The sequence below is a fragment of the Globicephala melas genome, chromosome 5, assembly GCF_963455315.2.
Source record: "Globicephala melas chromosome 5, mGloMel1.2, whole genome shotgun sequence".
Classification (NCBI taxonomy): Eukaryota; Metazoa; Chordata; class Mammalia; order Artiodactyla; family Delphinidae; genus Globicephala; species Globicephala melas.
Genome location: NC_083318.1, coordinates 3,207,641 through 3,229,045, shown reverse-complemented (window position 1 = coordinate 3,229,045; position 21,405 = coordinate 3,207,641). Strand labels below are relative to the sequence as shown.

General features: G+C 56.5%; 1 protein-coding gene and 1 long non-coding RNA gene across 4 annotated transcripts in view; both read left to right on the top strand.

The window, feature by feature from the left end:
* SH3TC1 (SH3 domain and tetratricopeptide repeats 1) overlaps positions 1–2,781 on the top strand; it is a 36,988-nt gene extending 34,207 nt beyond the window's left edge. For all 3 annotated transcript variants that reach the window (XM_060298726.2, XM_060298727.2, XM_060298728.2), the window contains one exon: positions 2,423–2,781. In XM_060298726.2, coding sequence (XP_060154709.1) covers positions 2,423–2,680 — 258 coding nt within the window. In that variant the 3' untranslated portion in view covers positions 2,681–2,781. The remainder of the gene's footprint in view (positions 1–2,422) is intronic.
* Positions 2,782–17,109: 14,328 nt separating this feature from the next.
* Positions 17,110–20,396, top strand: LOC138842696 (uncharacterized). Its single transcript, XR_011377456.1, has 3 exons — positions 17,110–17,141; positions 17,616–17,814; positions 20,372–20,396. It is a non-coding gene; the product is annotated as an uncharacterized lncRNA (long non-coding RNA).
* Positions 20,397–21,405: the final 1,009 nt, after the last annotated feature.

Here is a 21,405-nt window from a genome sequence, read left to right as displayed (position 1 = left end):
GTCCGGGCTCCATGCTGTCTGGGCTCCATGCTGTCCAGACTCCGTGCTGTCCAGGCTCCATGCTGTCCGGGCTCCGTGCTGTCCGGTCTATATTCTGTCCGGGCTCCGTGCTGTCCGGGCTCCATGCTGTCCGGGCTCCATGCTGTCTGGGCTCCGTGCTGTCCAGGCTCCTTGCTGTTCAGACTCCATGCTGTCCAGGCTCCATGCTGTCAGGGCTCCGTGCTGTCCGGGATTTGTGTGGTTGGCTCTTCAAATGCTTTGCTGTAGGAGGAGCTGGTGAGTCCACAGGACAGGGCGGAGACTGAGGCCAGGAGTGGGTAGCTAATTACGGTAGAATGAGGAATAGCGCACTTCGCCTTCAGCGCCTGGGACTCTGCAGCCCTGTGGCCCTGCGGGCATGGGCCTCCGAGACTCACACCCTGGCACCCTGGGGCCCTGCGACCCTGCTCGTTCTCTCCACATCAGGGCCCCTCTCCTGGGCGGGGGGCCTGGTGGTGGAGCGACTGGGGCCAGCCTCTCCTGAGCCAACCTCTCCGTTCGCCCCGAGCCCTGTGGCCCTGGACGGTCTGAGGATAGGGCCACATCGAGCACGTACCACCCCAGGTTCTGCATGATCACTTCTGTACCTCAGCAGGGAGCCGTGTGAGGTTCCTCAGCTCAAAACAAGAAGGGGAAACTGAGGCTGGGGAGGTGAACAGATTTACCCAAGATGGGGAAGGGGGGGTGAGCCAGGCCAGGGTCAGTTCCAGACCCCAGGTATCTGATCTAAGCCCAGGCGGAACGCTCGCTGGCCCCTGACGCTGGGAGGGAGCCCTGGGGACGGGGGCTAATCCCTCCACGGTCACTCCGGGCAGGAAGGAAAGGGCAGGGCTGCAGCTGAGGCCAGGTTCCCTTGGCTGGGCAGCTGGGGTCAAGGGGCAGAGAACGCCTTCGCTTCCCTCCAAATGGGCTTCCCAGGCTGTGCTACCATCCACAGCCTCACCGTGATCGCCCTGCCAAGGCCACGCCTGCCTTACCACGCTGAGGCCTTAGAATTCCCTCACCTCCCATCCTTCTCCACGTGCCCAGGAAGGAAAGCGGCCCCCTCGTGCCCTGTGTGTGACCAAGGGGCTCACCTGCTTGGGGCAGGGATGGGACGGAGAAAGAGGACCTGGACAGAGGCAGGACCATCTTTAGCCTGTGTGTGGTGGGTCGTAGCTGAAAGAGCGAGGCTTGGATAGGAAAGATTTGGGTGTGAATTCTGGGTCTGCCACCCGCTAGCCTCTACACACACATGTGCACACATGCACAGGAATGCATACCACCACCCCCAACCGCCCACTCTGGCCAATTCCTTCCATTATTTGAGATGCCTCCTCCTCCAGGAAGCCCTCCCATCCCACCCCAGGCTGAGTCAGGTGCTTCCCAGGCTCCCACAGCTTCCCTCTGTTTCAATGCTGGTCGACCCTTGTGGTCCTGTAGTTCCAGAATCAGCCGTGTTGGCCTCCCCGTCCCTGCCATCCACACAGGGTCCTGTGCCTGGCCGGGGCTGGGGCTGGGACAGTGTCGCTGAACTGCTACACACACCTGCTTTAAATGTCTTCTGGGTCCTTGCTTGGCAGGGGGCGGGGGGGTAGTGAGGGGCCAGGGCTGGTGACTTTGGACTTTGTCCTCTGTCCTGGGCAGTCGTTGTGAGCAGGGGGTGGCCGGGCTGGGTTTGGGTTTAGAGCAGTCCCTTGGGTGACCTCGGGTGGAGGACCTGGGGATGCTGGGGTGGGAGACAGGAGTTGGCGGGGCTGGGGAACATCCCAGCCTGGGAACGCTGGGTTTGAGGCAAAGATGTGTCTGAAACGGGATCCCATGACCTGGGGGGAGGCACGCCCCCTTGGAGCTGCAGGGGATTCTGAGATGACACCCATGAGCGGCTTTGCACTGGGCCTGGCCTGGGGAAGGCCGTTCGTGCTGGCATCAGTGTGGACGTGGGCTGGAGGGAGTCAAGCCGTGGCCACCCTGGGCCGGGGTAGCCCTGCTGGGGGCTCTCAGAGCAGCCGGTCAGACCCCAGCTCAGTTCAAGGGGAAGCCACAGATGTCCCCCCAGGTCCCAGGAGTGAGCAGGGAAGAGGCTTCCAGGACGAGGGGACGCTGGGTGCTACGAGGTTCGAGACCCTGGCTCCAGGAAGGGGGAGGACCAGTGGGTCTAGAGCACAGGAGGGACCAGGGCCACCGAGACACCAGTCCAGGCCCCCGCAGACCTCCAGTTGCTCTCAGGCAGCCCCGGGTGTGGCCCGTCTGGGGCGATGAAGCGTCCTGTGCCCCTGGAGCTCTGTCGTGGGCCCAGCCCTGGGGTTGGAGAGGCAGGCAGGGCACAGCCTTGGGGGAGACAGCTCCCCCAAAGCACCCGGTGCGGAGCCGTCCTATTGATTGCATGCCGTCTCCCCTGCAGGACCCGCTCGACGCGGCCGGGTACTACCAGCTGGCACTGGCAGCGGCCGTGGACCTGGGCAACAAGAAGGCGCAGATGAAGATCTACACGCGCCTGGCTGCCATCTACCACAACTTCCTCCTGGACCGGGAGAAGTCCCTGTTCTTCTACCAGAAGGCTCGGACCTTTGCCACCGAGCTTAACATCCGCCGGGGACACATGGCCCCTGGGCGGTGCTGCGGGCGGGCGGCCTGGCTGGTCCCCGGGCCCTCGTCCTGAGCCGTGGCCTCCGTCTGTCCCAGTGTCTCAGGGGGCTCGCTTCCTGGGAAATGCGGGCACGAGGGCAGGGGTCAAATAGCAATAAATGTTTTTTGCCGAAACCTGGAGTCCTCAGGCTCCCCTCCCTGGGCTGCCTCCTCGGGAGTGTCTGGGGACTGGGCCCTGTCCCCGGGGGCCACCCTGCTGCTGCATCCCGTCCTCGGGTATGAGCGGGCAGGACTGTGAGTCTAGCCGACCCAGGCCAGGTCCCCCCAGCCAGTCACTCACGGTGTGGCCTTGGGCAAGTCCTTCCCTCAAACCCCAGTTTCAGGTGGTGGGATTCCCTGGGCCTCTTCTCCCTTCCCTGGACCCTCACTGAATGTCCAGCACTGTGCTCTGTCTGCCTTTAATCCTCAAACCACCCTGTGAAGTCGGGACTGTTATATCTGTTTATAGTTGAAGAAACAGAGGCACAGAGAGGTTAGGTCTGTTGCCTGAAGTCACACAGCAGGTAGGTAGGGGCAGAGCTCCAGAGCCCAGCATAGTAACCACTGCACCACTCTGCCAGCCTGCCCCATGTGATGTGTCCCATTAGGACCCAAGCGCGGGTACATGGTTCCATACCTCTCTACCCCAGTTCTGTGTCCTGAAAGTGATGGAGACAGGAGAAGGGAGTCCAAGTGCCCCTCACCTGGCTGTCCTCCTGCCCAGCCTGGCCAGTCCCACCTCCAGCCCCCAGTCGGCCCTCAGGACACGTGGTGTCAGGGCCTCCAGCCCGACGTGGTGTCCACTGCTGAGTGTATTTAAAGGCTTACCTGGGCCGTCTACCCCAGCCCTCCCCGCCCTCTCTCTCTCCTTCCCTCCCAGCAACCCGCCAAGGACCAGGAATCTAGGCAGGGTTGAACTCAGCTCCCTGACTTCCAGACAGGGTGCCAGGTTCAGAGGCCGTGGGCATCCCCCGTGGCTCTCACCCACCCCACAGCACTATTCCAAGCTTCTCTCTCTCTCTTTTTTTTGGACTGTGTGGCCTATGGGGTCTTCGTTCCCCGACCAGGGATTGAACTCATGCCCCTGCGGTGGAAGCTTGGATTCCTAACCACTGGACTAACCAGGGACGTCCCGAAGCTTCTCTTTTTCATGAGATGAAATGCACGTAACATAAAATTAACCATCTAAAGTGAACAGTTCAGTGGCACTTAGGGCTTCGCAGTGCTGTGCAGCCACCACTCTGTCTAGCTCAAAACATTTTCGTGTCCCCAAAGAAATCTCCTGGACCCTCAAGCAGTCATTGTACTTCCCATCCTCCCCATTAACAGAAAAAAACGGAGCCTGGAGAGGGGTTCCCGAGGCAGGAGAGCCCTGGTTTGGTTTTGCGCCCGGGATGCAGCGCCTGGAAGGCCCGGGGAAGGAGGGCAGGGGGGCTCCATCATCCTTCCTCTGGTCCTGGGGTGGGTCGGGGAGCCCCAGAGCGGCCCTGCCACGCTGCAGGCCCCTCCCAGGCCTCCCCCACCAGGGGGCAGCAGAGAGCTTCCAGAACTGGCACCTCCTGGGGGAAGGAGCTGGTCCCAGCAGAACTGCCAACAAACCTTCTATCTAACCTTGACCCCAGGCTGCCTTCTCTGTGGGCTGGGCGGGTGTGGAAGGTAGGAGGAGGCCAGCTGTAATTGGAGACACGGAGGCGGGGTGACCTGCGCTGGATGCAGCCGGAAGCCCCATCACAGTAACCCCAGGGACACAGCTCTCCGAGGTCATGGGCCCGCAGCCTCGCCGCATGGGCTGGGGACGGTGGCCGGCTCACTCCTGGCCCACCACGTGCCTCGGAACCCGTGCCTTCCCTGACCTTCCACAAGCTGTCGTGCCCCTGCCCCTCCCGCCTGGGGTCCCGGTCCCCCACCCCAGGCCCCCCCTGGGGGCTCTGGCCTCCTGGGACCCCTTGCCCTCGGGCAGCAGACCTGGAGGTCCAGGCGAGGCTCGGTTGTCCAACATCTGGGTTCAAATCCCAGCTCCCCACTTAGAAGCTGTGGGCTCTGGGGTGAGAAAGTTTACTTCCCTGAGCCCCAGTCTGGTCGCAGCTAAAGCGAGGATGAGGGTTGAAGTGAGTATTCGAGAGGCAGAGGGCTCAGCGCAGGGCCAGGTCCAGGCCAGTAGTGGCCTGTTTCCTATTAACGGTGCTTATTGCTACGGGAAGAGCTCCAGCAACCGCAGGCTGCAGAGCCCCGAACCAAAGCTTGAGTCACTCTGATCGGGTCGCTCGGCCTCTCAGACCCTCAGTCTCCTCTGCATCTGTGACCAAAACCAAACCCTACCTCAAGGTTCTGAGCATGAAGAGAAACTGTGCCCGCACACAGTAGGCACGCAGAACAGGGTGGCTGGCCCCCCGCTTGTGGCCAAGGCGAGAAGCAGGCGGCTGGAGGCCAGCGCACGGCTGGCTTGGGCCCCAGGCCAGCTGGGCTCCAGGCCAACTGGGCTCCGGTCCTCCTCTGTTCCTTTGGTGGCCGGGGCCCCGGGCAGCAAGGCCCCAATCTCCTCTTTCAGCAGAGTAGGCGTGAGATGGGCATGCGTCTGGCGCACAGTAGGCACACAGCCCGGAAGCCCTGCTGCCCCAGTTTTAGAAACAGTGTCTCCACTGGGTCCATCCAGTCACCTGCTTACTCAGGTTCACTGTGCCCTTACTGTGCACAGGCTCAGTAACGACCGTGGGCCAGGCATAGGGCGGAGCCATGGAAGCAGGGAGAAGGGGCCCCTCCTGGAGAAGTCCCCGGGGCTGGGGATAAAAATCGCGCTCCTTGTGGGGGGTCCCTGAAGACTCTCCCACTCACTTTCCCAAACAGAGAAGGAAAGCAACCTGCCCAGGGTCACACAGCACCCTTCCTGACTACGAGGCCCTGAAGCTCCCTGCCAGCACGCTGTCTCCACCTTTGGAGAACCAAGTTCAGGTTGGCCCCCAGTTTTGCAGGAGGAAACTGAAGCTCAGAGAGGGAGAGTGACATCTCAAGTATGTGCGTATCTGTCATCTTCGTCATCATGGTGGGGCCCCAGCAACCCATCACCTCCGAATAACGGGCGGGTGGGAGCTGCAAGGAGGTGGGTGTGTCTCGGCATGAAGCTGAATTCTCCGGCTGAGTTCTCAAGAGAAGGGGAAGCTTACCTCAGGGAGAAGGGAGCTTTCCACCAGCAGAGGGCTTCAGGCAGGCCACGGAAGCTCTTCCTCCTGAACGGAGTCTGAGAGTCTTCAGGGGATGTAAGATGCCCCTCGGACCAGGGTCTGCACCGTCCGTGATCCCACCGCATTTTGGGGGAGTTGAGAGCAGTCAGCTTGTGCTTCCTTGGATGCCCAGCGCCTGGCTGGGGAGGGGCTGTCAGTCACAGGCTGTGTAGGTGGTGGGACCTGTCGGCAGCCAGGTGGGGGTCTGTTTGTGCAAGGTCAAGTCCAGGCTTTACCTCCCTCCAACCTGGTGTGACCTGAAGCACCCAGCAGAAGGCACCCTTCATGTGCCCTTCATATGCCAATGTGCTTTGAGCCTCGTTTTTCTCATCTGTAAAGGGGGTACGTTCCTCGTCAGACTGTTAACGAGATTAACAACAGCATAAACACCTAGCATTTTCTCCCAGGTTTAAGGTCACCAGCGTTGATGTGAATGAAGATGTGTTTTCACCCAGAGGGAAGGCAGAATTCCATCTTTTTTTTTTTTTTGGCTGTGCCGCACGGCACGTGGGATCTTAGTTCCCTGACCAGGGGTGGAACCCGTGCCCCCTGCATTGGGAGCGCAGAGTCTTAACCACTGGACCACCAGGGAAGTCCCAAGGCAGAATTCTAAAAGGGCCAGTATAATCTGAGTGCAACCGGGAATGTGATGGGATTTCACTCTCATAATTAGGTAATGTATGTGCAAAGGTGAAGACGTTGTAGATGTAATTAAGGTCTCTAATCAGCTGACTCTGAGTCACTCAAACAGGAATTACCCTGGGTGAGCCTGACCTCATCAGGTGAGCCCTTTAGAAGAGGGTCCAGCCTTCCCTGCGGGGAGAGATTTGAAGCTGCAGAAATTCTCCTACAGGCTTGAAGAAGCAAACAGCCATGGAGTGAAATTCCTATAGAGGGGGCCACATGGCAAGGAGCTGAGTGGTCCCCGGCTGGTAGCCCTCAAGGGTATGGGGACCTCTGCCCTGCGACCACAGGGGACCGAATTTTGCCAACAACCACGTGGCTTTGACGGGGCCCCTGATTCTCAGATGGGGTCACAGCCCAGCTGACACCTTGAATACAGTCTGCTGAGACCCTGCGCAGAGATCTCTGCCAACTCCTGACCACAGAAAGTGTGAGATAATAAATGGATGTGCTTTTAGCCACTACGTTTATTATGAGACACAGATAACGAATACCAAGGCCACGCCCCAGGTGTCCCTGCAGCCTGGAGCCCCACTTTGAAGGACCCACGTTCTGGCCTCCCCGCAGACCTCCATCCTCACCCTCCCACAACCCACCTGCCCATGCTCTCCAGCCTCTACACGTCCATGTGTGAGGCCTTGAAGTTCAGCTTCTGCACCAGGAGTAAAGGTGGGGGCGGGGGGGCCCGGGTGTCAGGACCCCAGGCTCTCAGCCACCCTCCAGCACAGCTGCAGCCCCCGGGGCAGCCTGGGCTTCAGGGCCTCCCTCATGGAGCAGAGAGCAATCTTCTGGGGTGGGCCTGGATCCATGGGCATGAGGGGCTCTGAGGGGCATCCCTCTCCCCCAGGCGCAGTCGCTTGTGGCGCAAGCATGACCCTTGCTTGCCCAGGACTGTGCTCAACAGGCCAGCCGTCTCCCTCGGCCAGAACCAAAATTTCACAATCCCTGTGGCTTCGGGCTGGGTTTGCCCTGTGTCCCAGGAAGGGGAATGCAGGGTAGGGGCGTCTCCAGGAAACGGGGACCGTCCCTCCGGGAGCACACAGACAGGGCGGGCTCCACGTCTCTGACGGCTCCGGGTGCCCCATCCACAGGGTGAGGAGACCTCTCCAGGGACCTCTCAATCTGGGGAGGCCATGAGGCTAGGGGAGGGCGGGGCTGGGATTCCATAGAAGTCAGAGGGAGGGAGAAACAGCTCTTGCAACACTGGTATCTCAGGCTCCTCCGGCAGGCTCGCCCCTCGGGGAGGGCAGCGGGAGTGGCAGGTCCCCTCACCAGGACTGGGACAGGCCCAGGATCAGGCCCCCTTCTCCCCTCCACCCCGTGGGGCAGCCCCTGCCTGCATCGCGCATCCCGCCGTGAGCCGGCTGCTACTCAGGCGGCCGGGCAGCCTCCTTGAGGCCAGCAGGCAGGACCCCGCAGAGCGCGGTCATGGCTGCACACCGCAGGCTTTGCTGTCCAGCACGAGCAGACACGCCTGTTCCCGACATGGCCTGGATCTGGGAGCCGAGTGGGGGGATGGGCGGGCCTGGACGTCTGCTTTCCTGGACACGGCCAGAGGACCCCGCCCGGGACGGGGTGGCCGAGGTGGAGAGGCCCCTGGGGACAGCCCTCTGTGTGCGGATGGGTCCTGGCTGGAAGGAGGCCAGGGCCTCCGTGAGCTCAGCTGCTCACCTCGTGGCCTTTCACAGGCCTTGATGTCTCACCCCAGTCCCCAGCCGACAGAGCGAAGGAAGACCCCCAGAGCCACCGCAGCGGGTGCAGGAAACGCACTGAGTGTTCTTTCACCCGACCCGCGATAAATCCTCTCAGCAAATAAGAAGCAGACCCCCTCGACCTGAGAACGGTTTTCTACCATATTTACTGGAGCCTAAGACGTGTTCCCCGTAAGTTCAAGGATGAGGCCAGGTGGCCTCCGCCACCACTTCTAGTCCATATCGCTTTGAAGGTCCCAGAAAACGTAGCAAACCAAGGAGAAAGAAATAGGCTTAAAGGTTGTTAAAGAAGAAACAAACGGCCATTATTCACCAACGGAAATTGTTTACACAGAAAACCCCAGGCGAGCCTCAGACAGCTTTTAGGATTATTACGAAGACAAGTTTCCTGGGAGAAGAGGGAACGAAAGTCAATTTCGTTCTTACAGACATGAGTTAGGAAATGCCATTTGGAAAATCATACAGTTCAGAATCCTTGCCCTATAAGATCCAATGGTTTATTACAAAGTTACTTCATGGATACAGGGTAGTATTGGGACGGGGATAAAGAAATAACTATGGAAAAAACCAAAAGCCTAGAATTGAACTACCCAGCATGTGGACACGGTATAAAGTGTGCAGATCTTCAGGGAGAAGTTAGATATTTGAGTTACCACCTAAGGACACTGAGTTGCCCACCTATGAAATGCTATCCCTACCTCACAGCCTCCTCAAATACCCATTCCTGTCAGATTAAAAACCAAAATATGGAAAGAAGAAATGATGTGAACTTCTTAAAAAAAAAAAAAAAGAATATTTCCATGAGCCAGGCTAAGGAAGAATGTCTCCAGCAAGACACAAAGAGCACAAGAGGAAAAGATTGATGTCTGTTTACCATTAAAGTTGTGAACCACTGTGCGTGAAAAGACATCTCAGGAAAAAAAAAAAAGCCACAAGCTTGGAGAAGATGTTTGCAATGCACGTATCCAGAGCAGTGGTAACAATCTGTGTGTGTGTGTGTGTGTGCACGCGCGTGTGCTATGTGTAATGCACACATATGTATATGCACGTGTATATAATACATAATATAACTGTACACATATAACTGTGTATAAAGATAGATAATCTCAAAACATCACATATAACCACACACACACACACACACACACACAGTCATTTTGCATAAAGGGACAAACATAGAAGCAGACAAATTATGGAAGCAGAAAGCAAATAGGCCAATAGCGTTTGCAAAGCCTCAACCAGCAGTCCTGTCCATGAGCTCCAGCCAGTGAGATGCCCGCTCATCCCAGAGCACCGGAAGCACTGGTGAGCTCGCGGACAGGGTAGTGTCTATACGCTGCTGCTGAGATTAGGACAGGCACAGCCATTTCCAAGAGCAGTACGGCACCTTCATATACAGCAAACCGCACACGGGCCCCAGGGACGCGTAGGATTGCACAGAAGCGGCTTCGTGATGGTGAACGTGGCAGAAGGTAACGGGCACAGTTCTTCCCTCCCCTCAGGAGGTGGAGTCTCCTTCCCGCACACTGTATCCTGATTGGTCAGGGGAGTGGCTTCGGCCAGCGGGCATTAGCACGTGGGATGTGAGCAGAGGCTCGAAAAACGCTGTGCACAGGGGCTTGCCTGCAATGACTCGTTCACGAGAGAGAGCTGAGCCTCCTGCAGAGCAAAAGGCCACAAGGAGGAGGACCCAGGTACCCTCATCGATCGCTATCCCCGTGAGCAGGGCCGTCCCAGATCATGCGATCACGCAGCCGCCCGCTGGCCACCGGGGCATGAGAGAGCTCAGCGGCCCAGCCAGGCCGGCCCAGTCAGAGCTGCTCGGTGGCTCAGGGACGCCTGAGCTACATAAAAGCGTCATTGTATAGACCCACTAAGTGTTGAGATGGCTTGTTGCCTTGCATCTGTCAGCAAAAGTTGACAGATACAATGAAAAACTGAAGACTTCATCAACATCCAATGGGAGAATTGAGTGCATCCTGATCTGTGCGGTGAGATGCCATCCAGCAGTGAAAGTGAAGGAATTAGGGCCATTATTAGATGAATCTCATAAATACTGATTAAACGAGAAGCACAGACTACACACGCTGCACACGGTCTGACACCACCAGTATGACGTTTGTTATCTTGAAACGCTGGTTCAGGTGGCACAGATCCTCCTGTCCCGGCCAGTCTCCGGGGTTATGTCCTGCAGTGCAGAGCCTGTCCCTGCCCCGATGGCACCCCTCTCGCCCCCTCTCTCTGCCCCATCTTGACTCGGAAGCACTTGACATGGAGCGGGCTTTGTTTTTAATCCCAGAAGGGCTTGGCTCGGACGGTTCGGAGCAAAGGCTAAAGGGATGAAAACAGTTTTACAATTATGAGCCTAGATTAACAGATGGGAAAAGGTACCACAGAAAGCAGGTCCCTACTAACTTTGGATTAGGGCCCCACAGACCGATCAGAGCCACCGAAAGCCAGAACACTGACAACAGCAAACGCTGGCGAGAACGCGGAGCAGCAGGAGCTCTCGCTCGCCGCTGGTGGGAACGCAGGATGGTGCAGCCACGTCGGAAGGCAGCGCGGCAGTCCCTTCCAAAACTAAACGTACTCTTAAAAACAGGCATAATCAGTTCATAGCGATTATCCTTAGTGACTGAAAGGGGCTCAAGGAAACTTCTGGGGTGCTGGTATTGTCAGGGGTTTTGATAAGGCTGCTTATACGAATGTGTTTGTGAAAATTCATCAAACTGCCTTGCTTACAATGTGTACACTTTTATGTATGAATGTTACAATTCATAATAACTAAAATGTAAAAAAAAAAGAAGTAAATGTTAGACTTGATTGGACTATTCACAAGCCCAGTTTTAAAAAATAAAACGGAACAGGGCTTCCCTGGTGGCGCAGTGGTTGGGAGTCCGCCTGCCGATGCAGGGGACGCGGGTTCGTGCCCCGGTCCGGGAAGATCCCACGTGCTGCGGAGCGGCTGCGCCCGTGAGCCATGGCCACTGAGCCTGCTCATCTGGAGCCTGTGTTCCGCAACGGGAGAGGCCACGACAGTGAGAGGCCCGCGTACCGCAAAAAAAAAAACAAAAAAAAAAACGAAACGTACTCTTACTATTTGCTCCAGCAATCAAATAGTATTTACTCAAAGGAGCTGAAATCTTATATCCCCACAAAAACCTGCAGACACGTGTTTATAGTAGCTTTATTCGTAATTGGCAACACTTGGAAGCCACCAAGATATCCTTCAGTAGGTGATGGATAGATAACTAGCTACCATCCAGGGCTAAAAAGCCACTAAAAAACATGGTGGTGGGGGGGGGGACCTTAAATGCATATGACTAAGTGACAGAAGCCCATCTGAAAAGGCTACGGACTGTGTGATTCCAACTATAGGACATCTGGAAAAGGCAAAAACTGTAGAAACAGGAAACAGTCCAGGGTGGAGGGTGGAGGGATGAGGAGGTGGTGCATAGGAGGTTTCTAGGGCAATGAGACCACTCTGTGATTCTGTAAGGATGGACACGTGTCATTGTACATTTGTCCAAACCTATAGAGAGCACAGCACCAAGAGTGAACTCCGACGTAAACTGTGGCCTTTGGACGATGACGAGGTATCACTGTAGCTCAGTGACTGTGACAAAGGGACCACCCTGGCGGGGATGCTGACGGTGGAGAGGCTGAACATTCTGTGGGGAGGAGATATATGGGAACTCTCTGTGCCTTCCCCTCAATTTTTCCGTGAACCTAAAACTGCCCTTAAAAATAGTCTTTTTTAAAAAAATCGGTCAAGGGTCCACTGAAGACAGACGGTGCGGCGGAGGTGCTGTGAACCAGAAGAGGGTGACGGTTCCGATGAACGCCCCACGCCCTGCCCTCTGGAAACTGAAACCCATCAAACTCTCTTAGGCGAACTGGAGCAGGGGGGCGAGAGGAAGGTGGTCCAATGTGGCTCCCCACGGTGCAGCGGCCGTGTCTGGGGTGACAGCCAGTCAGAGGGACCCGGAACCCAGTTCGGGGACCAGGAAGAGCTAAGAGGCCCCCTGAGGGGTGTGAATGGAGTGGGGGGCTCATGTCAGGTGACCTGGGCAGGACCGTGGCCGCCAGCAGTGTGACATCCAGGACTGGGGTGTGGGTCTCCTCGACAGCTGGGGTCCTCCCTGACGGCAGAGTCGTCTAATAGCCCCTGAGAACTGAGGGGAGGGGGCAATGCCTCTCCAGGTGGCCAGGTTCAGATCCTAAGGCTGCCACGTTTAAAGCCAAGAGTAACACGGTCACGGGAATGGAGCGAGCATGGTCACTGCCCTGAGTTTCTCGTTCATTGGTTCAAGGTGGGGACCTGGCAACAGAATTGGTTAAAGCTGGGACTTCCCTGGCGATCCTGGTTCAGACTCTGCGCTTCCACTGCAGGGGGCCCAGGTTCAATCCCTGGTTGGGGAACTAAGATCCCGCATGTCATGCGCTGTGCAGCCCCCCCCCAAAAAAAATTGGTTAAAGCTCCCTGATGACTCTGAGAGCAGCCTGAGAGAGAACCTTGATCTTTTCAGCTCTCAGGGCCATGACTCCCACGTGGTGGGGTCTGCCCTCCCCATACCCATATCTGCTAACTTTGCCAGGGCCCATAGGTGACTTGGGAGTGCTCCAAGCGTTGGTTCAAAGCAAGCCCTTCTCCTCTGCAGGCTTCCAGTGCAGGGTGGGCCCTTCTGGAAAAATGCAGGTGGCGGGGCAGGGGCTCAAGGGAAACACACCAGGTGCACACAGGGATCTGGGCTGGTAGCCAGTCCTTCCTTTTAACTTTTCACTCGTTTATTCAGGTATAAGAACCTATTCGTTTCCTGTGGCAGCTGTAACCAATGCCCACAAACTGGCTGGGTTAGAACAACAGAATTGTATGCTCTCAGTTCTGGGGGCCAGAAGTTTGAAATCCAGGGTCCGCAGGGCCCCCCTCCAAAGGCTGCAGGGCGGAATGGCTCCTCGCCTGTTCCAGCGCCGCTGGTTGCTGGCCTTCCTTGTCTGCGGCCGCGTCACGCCACAGCCCCTTCAAGGGCAGCATCCTCACGTGACCCTGCTCCATCTTCACATCACCATTGGTCTACCTCCCTCCCATAAGGACACTTGTGAGTGCATGCAGGGTCACCCAGATAAGCCGAGAGAACGCCCCATCTCAGGGTCCTCAAGGTAACCACATGTGCCATGTAAGGTCCCAGAGCCCAAGGTTAAGGAGGGAGCATTTTAGAGAGCACCATCCTGCTGCCCACAGCCACCTAAGGCAACTCAAACCCTGTAGGTGGACTTACAGAGCCAGGTGAGGGAGATGGGATGTGGGCGCAGTTTTCAACAGACCCTTGTCTGTGTGCAGCCCCCTGCCAAGCACCAGAGAGAAGTGGGCAGGGGCGGTGGTCCCCTCCACACCAGCAGCCTGGGACAGGCAGGCTGAGTGCCCCAGAGGGAGGGAAAGGGGGTGGCCTGGAGCCTGGGAACGCAGATCCTGTGTGGGCACCACTGGCTCTGCAGGAACACAGGCGGGGGCTGGCACGTTCCTCCAGGAAAGTGGAAAGTGGAAGCCCTCCGGCTGCTGTGTGTGAGTCCCTTGTGCCCTTGAGGGCTGCTGTGTGCTGGGGCTGGGGTCTGGATCCTGAGATCTGGGTTTCTTTTCCTTTGAGAGATGTGTGTGTGTGTGTGTGTGTGTGTGTGTGTGTGTGTGTGTGAGAGAGAGAGAGAGAGAGAGAGAGAGAGAGCGAGAGAGAGAGAGACAGTGGTGGGGGGAAGGAGGAAGGAGAGGAATCGGGGGAGGGAGAGAAAGCAGCCGAACGGTGTTCCCACCCAGGTCTGCCCGGCTCCATTGCCTTGCTTGAGGGCACTGACCTTGTCTCTAATTCAGGAAGCGGCAACCCCCAGAAATGCCTGCCCACGTGGACAGACAGACCTCGGAACGGAGCTGTCAGGGGCACTAGCACTCCTGACAATCGCACCGGGCCTATGAGGGACCATGTGGGACCTGTCCAAGGCATAGCCCAGAGCTCAGAGCTACCTACACCTGTGATCAACTTAACCCCCTTGGAGTCTTGGTTTCCGCATCTGTAAAATGGGGGTAATGATGTCGATTTCAGGGGTTACTGCAAGGATCATGTGAGGGTGTGTTTGTAAAGTACAAACTCTCAATAAATGGCCCTGTTCTTATCTTTTTCTGGGAGAAGCATGTCAGGGATGACCCACATGCACTGGGCCATAATCCACCCATCACACCTCCTTTGCACATGCGTGCTCCCTCCTCCACCCAGTGGGCTCCTACTCGCCCTTCAGGACCCACTATGAATGGCCCCTTCCGTAAAGCCTTTCCTGGCTGCAGGGCTTCCTCGCCAGGACACCACTTTGTTCTCTACACCTCACTGTGCAGCAGTCTTCACACTAGACTGTCACCGCCAGCTTGCCCGCCGGTGTCCTGCTCACCATGGGGCCTGGGGTGGGTCCATCCGCCGTCTGTGCCACTCCCAGCACTGGGCTGGTTCCCAGGAGGCTTAGCACAGGAAGGCACGGGCCTGAGACCTCCTGACTGAAGGCGGGTCCGGGAGGAGTAAGCCTCCCGTGAAGATGGTCAGGAAGCGGACGGAAGTGTCCCCAGGGGTTGGGGTTTGAGGGAGCCTCTCAGCCTCCCTGGACACGGCAGCAGGTTTGCCTTGCGTGGCTGAGAAAGGGCTTTGAACCCACGTGGAGGGAGACTCGGAGAATTTCTGCACAGAACAGAATGTTCTTTTCTCTTCTCAGAAATCCCTTAAGCGCCTCTTTCCCAGGCCATGTTTTCACCATGAGTTATTGTCGTATATATTTTCCACCGAAGGACGGGCCAGGCAGACCGTTGTTGGATCTCCTGCTGCAGAGACGTTGCCAGGCTACTTCTGTGAATTGCGTGTTTGACGAATGCACGTGTGGGAGTTTCTGTTCTGAACTACACGTGTCCTGTGTCCTGCACGACAAATGCACGTGTCCTGGCTGGATGGTTGGAGACGTGGCTTTTTCAGGATGAAGCACCTGCAGAGACCGTATGACCCCAGCCCTTTCTGGAAGCTGAGGCCCAAGGAGGCGACGTGGGCTGGCAAGGACAGAACCCAGACCCAGCCTGTGGTTCCCAGCTCCCCCCGACCTGCACCCTGGGTGGCGTGTCCTGGTAACCCTGGGGTGGTCAGCACGTGGGGGTGGGAAGTGGGCTGGAGCTGGGGCCTGGATGGTGTCCAGTAGGGGCTGTGAATGTCACAGATCTGCCTTCATCACCTGTATCAGTTTCAACGCTTTCCTTGTCCCCTGGACGGTTTATTTATTTAACTGTTGCATGAGGGCCCTTGACCTACAGCTGGGGCAATAAAATGGCACCACGATTCAGGGTAAGAAATCATGCCAAGCATTGTTTGCCTATTGGTCAGGCTTAAAATGTAGCTATAATCTCAAGGAGGCTGGGAAGGCCCTGAGGACAGGTAGTGGGTTGAATAGCATCCCCCAAACTCAGGTCCACACGGAACCTCAGAACGTGACCTTGTTTGCAGCACGGGTTTTTGCAGGTGTAATTAGTTAAGGACCTGGAGATGAGATCATGATGCAGATGGGCCCTACATCCAAAGGCCAGTCCTTATAAGAGAGAGAAGAGGTGGTGACAGATGTGGAGGCTGGGGTGACGTGGCCACAGCCCAGGAACTTCTGGAGCCTGCAGGAGCTGGAAGAGGCAGGAAGGATCCTCCCCTGGAGGCTTAGGAGGGAGCGGCCCTGCCAGGACCTCGATTCAGACTCCTGGCCTCCAGAACTGCAAAAGCAAACAAGTTCTAAGCCCCCAGTTCGTGAGAGTTTGTCTTGGCAAACAGTGAGGGCGAGAGCTGTGTCCAGTCTACCTGGACTCTCGGGGCCGGTGAGCCCCGCCCTGGCTTCAGTAGCGGACAACTAGGGCTGGTCGCCACCTGCTGCTTGACCTGGTGGGGTGATACGGGAGTGTTGTCTGTGGAAATCCATGCAGCTGTCCACCTAGGCCCTGTGCCCTTGGCCGCGGCGCGATGCTGCACTTCAGTGAGAAGACATAAAATTGCTTCTCACTTCCCTGCAACCCACACGTTCCTCCTTGTCACACACGGGCCCTTCCCTCTTCTGAGCCTCGGTTTGAACACCAGCCACACAGGAAGAGAAACAACGGCCCCCCGCCCCGGGGTGTGGGAGACCAGAAGTCTGAACCCCAAGTTCAGCGAGTGGTGATTGGAACTCGGGGGGGGGTGTTTGTCGACTGCCTCTCGTGGGCGCCCCTAAGCTCCGACAGCCTCTGACTCAAAGCCCAGCCTCCCCTACTCCCGTGGGGGCTCTTTCAGTCCAGGGACATCCAGCCCGGTGTCCCCTGCAGAGAATCACAACCTCCTGCAGCTGGCGGGACCTGGGGAGGGCGCTCTGGTCTAACCTCAGGTTGGAGAGACGCCGGCCAGCTGTGGGCCGGGGGACCAGCCGCTCCCCTCTTGGGCCCCGGGTTCTCGTCTATAACATGGTGATGGGAGAAGGGGTGAACATGTTTCAGAGCGACAGGAAGCGGGCGGGCTCCACACAGTGTACCTGAGAGACCTGGGTCCCATCAGTGAGGTGAGGGGTTCACGGAGCCCCTGCCGGGTGGGTACTGGGTCTGGGGTCCCCTTGGGGCCGCTGGGAGGAACGATGCAGCACACGCTGCGGGTAGAGGCAGATGCTCCTTCCTCTTGCCATCAGATGAGGCAGACAGAAAGCAGGAAGTGCATGCAGAGAAGGGGCTGGACACCCGCCTGGGGACTGGGGAGGGTTCCACAAAGGGGAAGCATTCAGGGGCCTGACTCTGTGCGACAGCCAACGTCTCCAGCCCTCAGTGTTGTCTGTGTGTCCCCAGGATGCCACGTGTGGATGGGTGAGTGCGCGGGAGGCAGCAGCACGTAGAGGGGCGTCCAGGGCAATTCCAGGAAGAGCCACGCCAGGGCCAGGGCCAGGCCCTGGGACCAGCAGCTGCAGGGTGTGGCCGAGGGCAGGGCTGCAGGGAGGGCCCAGGAAGCAGCCGCCAGGTGGGAGGGTTTGGAAGTGAGCAGCTGTCGGCCGACCCCAGGCATCGTCCCTGAACACAGGCGGCTCTCCTGCCTTCCGTGCTGGACACCCTCCCCGTCACCTTCCGAGAACACTCCTCAGGCAGCAGGAGCTGGGCTGCAGGGGTACCGCGCGCAGCAAATATTCTTTCAGAGATAAGACTCCAGGATGGCCAAGGTGCACCAAGATGGGCCCTCCTGCTGGAGGAGGGATGAACCAGTAGAACCTTTCTAGAAAGCAAGTTGGCTCTCAGTGCTAAGTCTTAAAGGAGTTTATATCCGTGACCCCGTGACTACTCCTACAGGACTTCCCCCTAAAGACACCATCACGATGCCTGCAAACATTCACGCCCGGGACATTCACCCCGGCGTCATCAGTGGCAGCGCACCGTGCGAGGAGGCGGGGTTGACTGAACAGATGACGGCACCCACCCGGTGACACGTGGCCACCTAAAGCACACTTTTGAGAAGGTTTAACGAAGGGGGAAGTGGTCGCTCTGTGACGTGAGTCGATAAACGTTACGCACAGCCATGGTGGGAGCGTCCACTACGCACACCCCGCTCTTCACTGACCCGGCTTCCCCAGCGCCCCTTCATCTTCCCTGTATCCACCTTGTGTCTGGGGGAGAAGAGCCCTTCAGGGCTGCCAGCTGGCTTCCAGCTGGGCTCAGCTCCCGGGAGAGTGGGGAAGGGACAGGGATCCCCAGATCTCTCCCAGCTGTGGCCAGGGGACCCCAGAGCTTGGGAACCCCCCCTTCCTCTGCCCCCAGGGATGGAGGTGGCTTCGTGCACTGTTGCAGCTTTTCTGTGCCTCCATTGCTGTCCCGTGACCAGTGCCTGTTTTTGTTTGTGTGTGTGTGTGTGTGTGTGTGTGTGTGTGTGTGTGTGTGTGTGTGGTACGCGGTCCTCTCACTGCTGTGGCCTCTCCCGTTGCGGAGTGCAGGCTCCGGACGCGCAGACTCAGTGGCCATGGCTCACGGGCCCAGTCACTCCACGGCATGTGGGATCTTCCCGGACCGGGGCACGCACCCGTGTCCCCTGCATCGGCAGGCGGACTCTCAACCACTGCGCCACCAGGGAAGCCCCAGTGCCTGTTATTCATCACCTGTTTGAAATGCCGAGACTGGTGTCTGTTTTCCCAGGAGGATTTTTTTAACATTTTATTTTGAAATAATTATTGATTTGCAAGAAGTTGCAGAGATAGTACAGAGAGGTCCCATGTACCCTTCAACCAGCTGATTGCATCTTATGTAACAACGGCACAGAAATTGACGTTAGAAGGTGTGCGTGTGTGTGTGTCTGTGCCACTTTATCACATATATAGATTCACGCAACCACCCTGCAGGCGCGACACAGCTAATCCTCCCCCACGGCCATCTCCCTACGTCACACCCTCCCCACCGTCCCTAAACCCCTGCATCCACGAATCTGTTCTTCGTCTCTGTGATTTTGTCCTTCCAAGTTTACATAAATGGATCACACAGTATGTGAAGTGTGACACTGACTTTTCCCCTCCACATGGTGTCCTGGAGGCCACCCAAGTTGTTGTGTTTATCAGTGGGTTCCTCCTTTGCGTTGGGAGTGGCGTCCACGGTGCGGATGGGATGGACGGACACACACGGTTGACTTCACCGTTCACGTAAGTCATCGCTTTGGGCCACTACCCAGAAAGCCGCTCTGAAGGATTAGGTGCAGGTTTTGTGTGAACGTGAGTCTTCGTTTCTCTGGGGTGAACACCCAGGAATGCGATAGCTGAGTCCTATGTATAGGTTTAGTTTAGGTTTCTTTTTGTTTTTTAAGAAACTGTCGGATTATTTTCCAGAGTGGCCGCACCACTTTACACGTCCCGACAAGATTTTGAGCGAGGTGCACGCGTCGGAGAAAAGCACAAACGATTGCTATCTCTGGTTGCCATCGTCAAGTATAATGTTTACTCCTTATGTGTATGTTTCTGTATCTTCCAAATTTTATGAAATACACACGTCTTTTGTAATATACATTTGGTTATCAGAAAAAAGTACATTCTGTGAAAATTACTGGATAAAATGAGAAATTTTTCATGAAATCCTGTTTTTTAAAATGAAGATACTACAGTCTGTCAGTAAGATCTAAACTACATAACAAACTCACACACACATACACACCCCAAGACTCAAGGCCAGAGGACAACACCCCGCCTGTCAACCAGGGTCCACCCTGACTGCTGGGGTTGGAGTCAGTATTCATTTCCTGGACCTGTCATAACAAAGTACCATAAATGTGGTGACTTAAAAAGATAGAAATTGATTCTCTTACTGCCCCAGAGGCCAGAAGTCCAAATAAAGGAGTCTACAGGGCCGGGCTCCGTCCAGAGGCTCTCGGAAGGAGTCCGCTCCCTCCATCTTCTGTGGGTTCCAGGTGTTCCTGGCTTGTGGCCCCATCACTCCAATCTCTGTCTCCCTCTGTGTGGACATCTCCTCCTCCTTCTCTGTGTGTGTGTTTCTTACAAAGACACTCTTCACTGGATTTAGGGCCCTCCCAGATAACCCAGGGTGAGCTCATCTCAAGACCCTTAGCTCAATTACATCTATGAAGACACTATTTCCTTTTTTTCTTTTTTTTTTTTTGACTTATTTTTTGGCCGTATCAAATGGCATGCGGGATCTTAGTTCCCCGACCAGGGGTCAAACCTGCGCCCCCTGCATTGGAAGTGCAGAGTCTTAACCACTGGACCACCAGGGAAGTCCCATGCCTATCTCCAAATAAGGAAGTTCACAGTCACAGGGTCTGTTGTTTTTTTTCTTTTTAATTTTTATTTTATATTGGAGTAGAGTTGATTAACAATGTTGTGTTAGTTTCAGGTGTACAGCAAAGTGATTCAGTTATACGTACACACGTATCTACTCTTTTTCAAATGCTTTTCCCATTTAGGTTATTACAGAATATTGAGCAGAGTTCCCTGTGCTCTACAGTAGGGCCTCGCTGGTTATCTACTTTATATATAGTCGTGTGTGTATGTCAATCCCAAACTCAATTTATTCCTACCGGTCTGGGGGTTAAGACTTGGCTATACCTTTTGCAGGGCCACCATCCAACCTACTATGATGGGGTAGCCTTAAAAACTGTCTGCCCTGGTGGCACAGCGGTTAAGAATCCGCCTGCCAATGCAGGGGACACGGGTTCCATCCCTGGTCCGGCGGGATCCCACGTGCCTTGGAGCAACTAAGCGCATGTGTCACAGCTACTGAGCCCGTGGACCACAACTGCTGAGCCTGCACTCTAGAGCCCACGAGCCACAACTACTGAAGCCCTTGCGCCTAGAGCCCCTGCTCGGCAACAAGAGAAACCACTGCCATGAGAAGCCCGCGCACCACAACCAAGAGTAGCCCCCTCTCGCCGCAAGTAGAAAAAGCCCGCGCGCAGCAATGAAGACTCAACGCAGCCAAACATACATACGTACATATATCAATAAATAAATTTTTTAAAACACTTAAAAAAACGGTCTGCCTATTCTTTCCTACTTTCTAAATGATCCACGAGAATATTCTATTATTAGAAGCACCAGTAGGAATCACAATACTGTAAGAAATGAGCTGCACAATAATAACAGTTACTTTTCCCAACTTGAGAGAGAGACAGAAACAGAGAGACAGTTGAGAAGGATGGATAACAGAGGGCCAGACCCTCCCGGGTGCGCAGACATGCCCGTCCCCCACCACCCCCGGCCCTCCCCGCCCCTGGCAGAGGGCTGGACACTGCCGGAGGGAGTGGCTGTGTCGGTGTGCCCAGGTGACATCATCACACAGGCATTTCCCCGGTGTGCAGGCACAGAGCGGGGGGCCCGTGGCCCGAGAGGATGGGGACATGGCGGGGGTGATGCAGGCTGTCGGGGAGCAGCAGATGGAAGGCCGTGAGCGTGTTTACTGAGCGCTGTCCGGGCAGCACTTTGGGGAGGTCACCCTTGACCCCACTGGGGCAGGTCAGCATGGTCACCCCCGCTTTACAGGTGAGGACACAGCATCTCAGACAGTTGGGTCGTTGCTCACAGCTGAGAGCTGGGGAGTGGCAGAGCTGCGACCTGCACAGGGCGCGTGGTCTCAAGGACAATTTCCAATG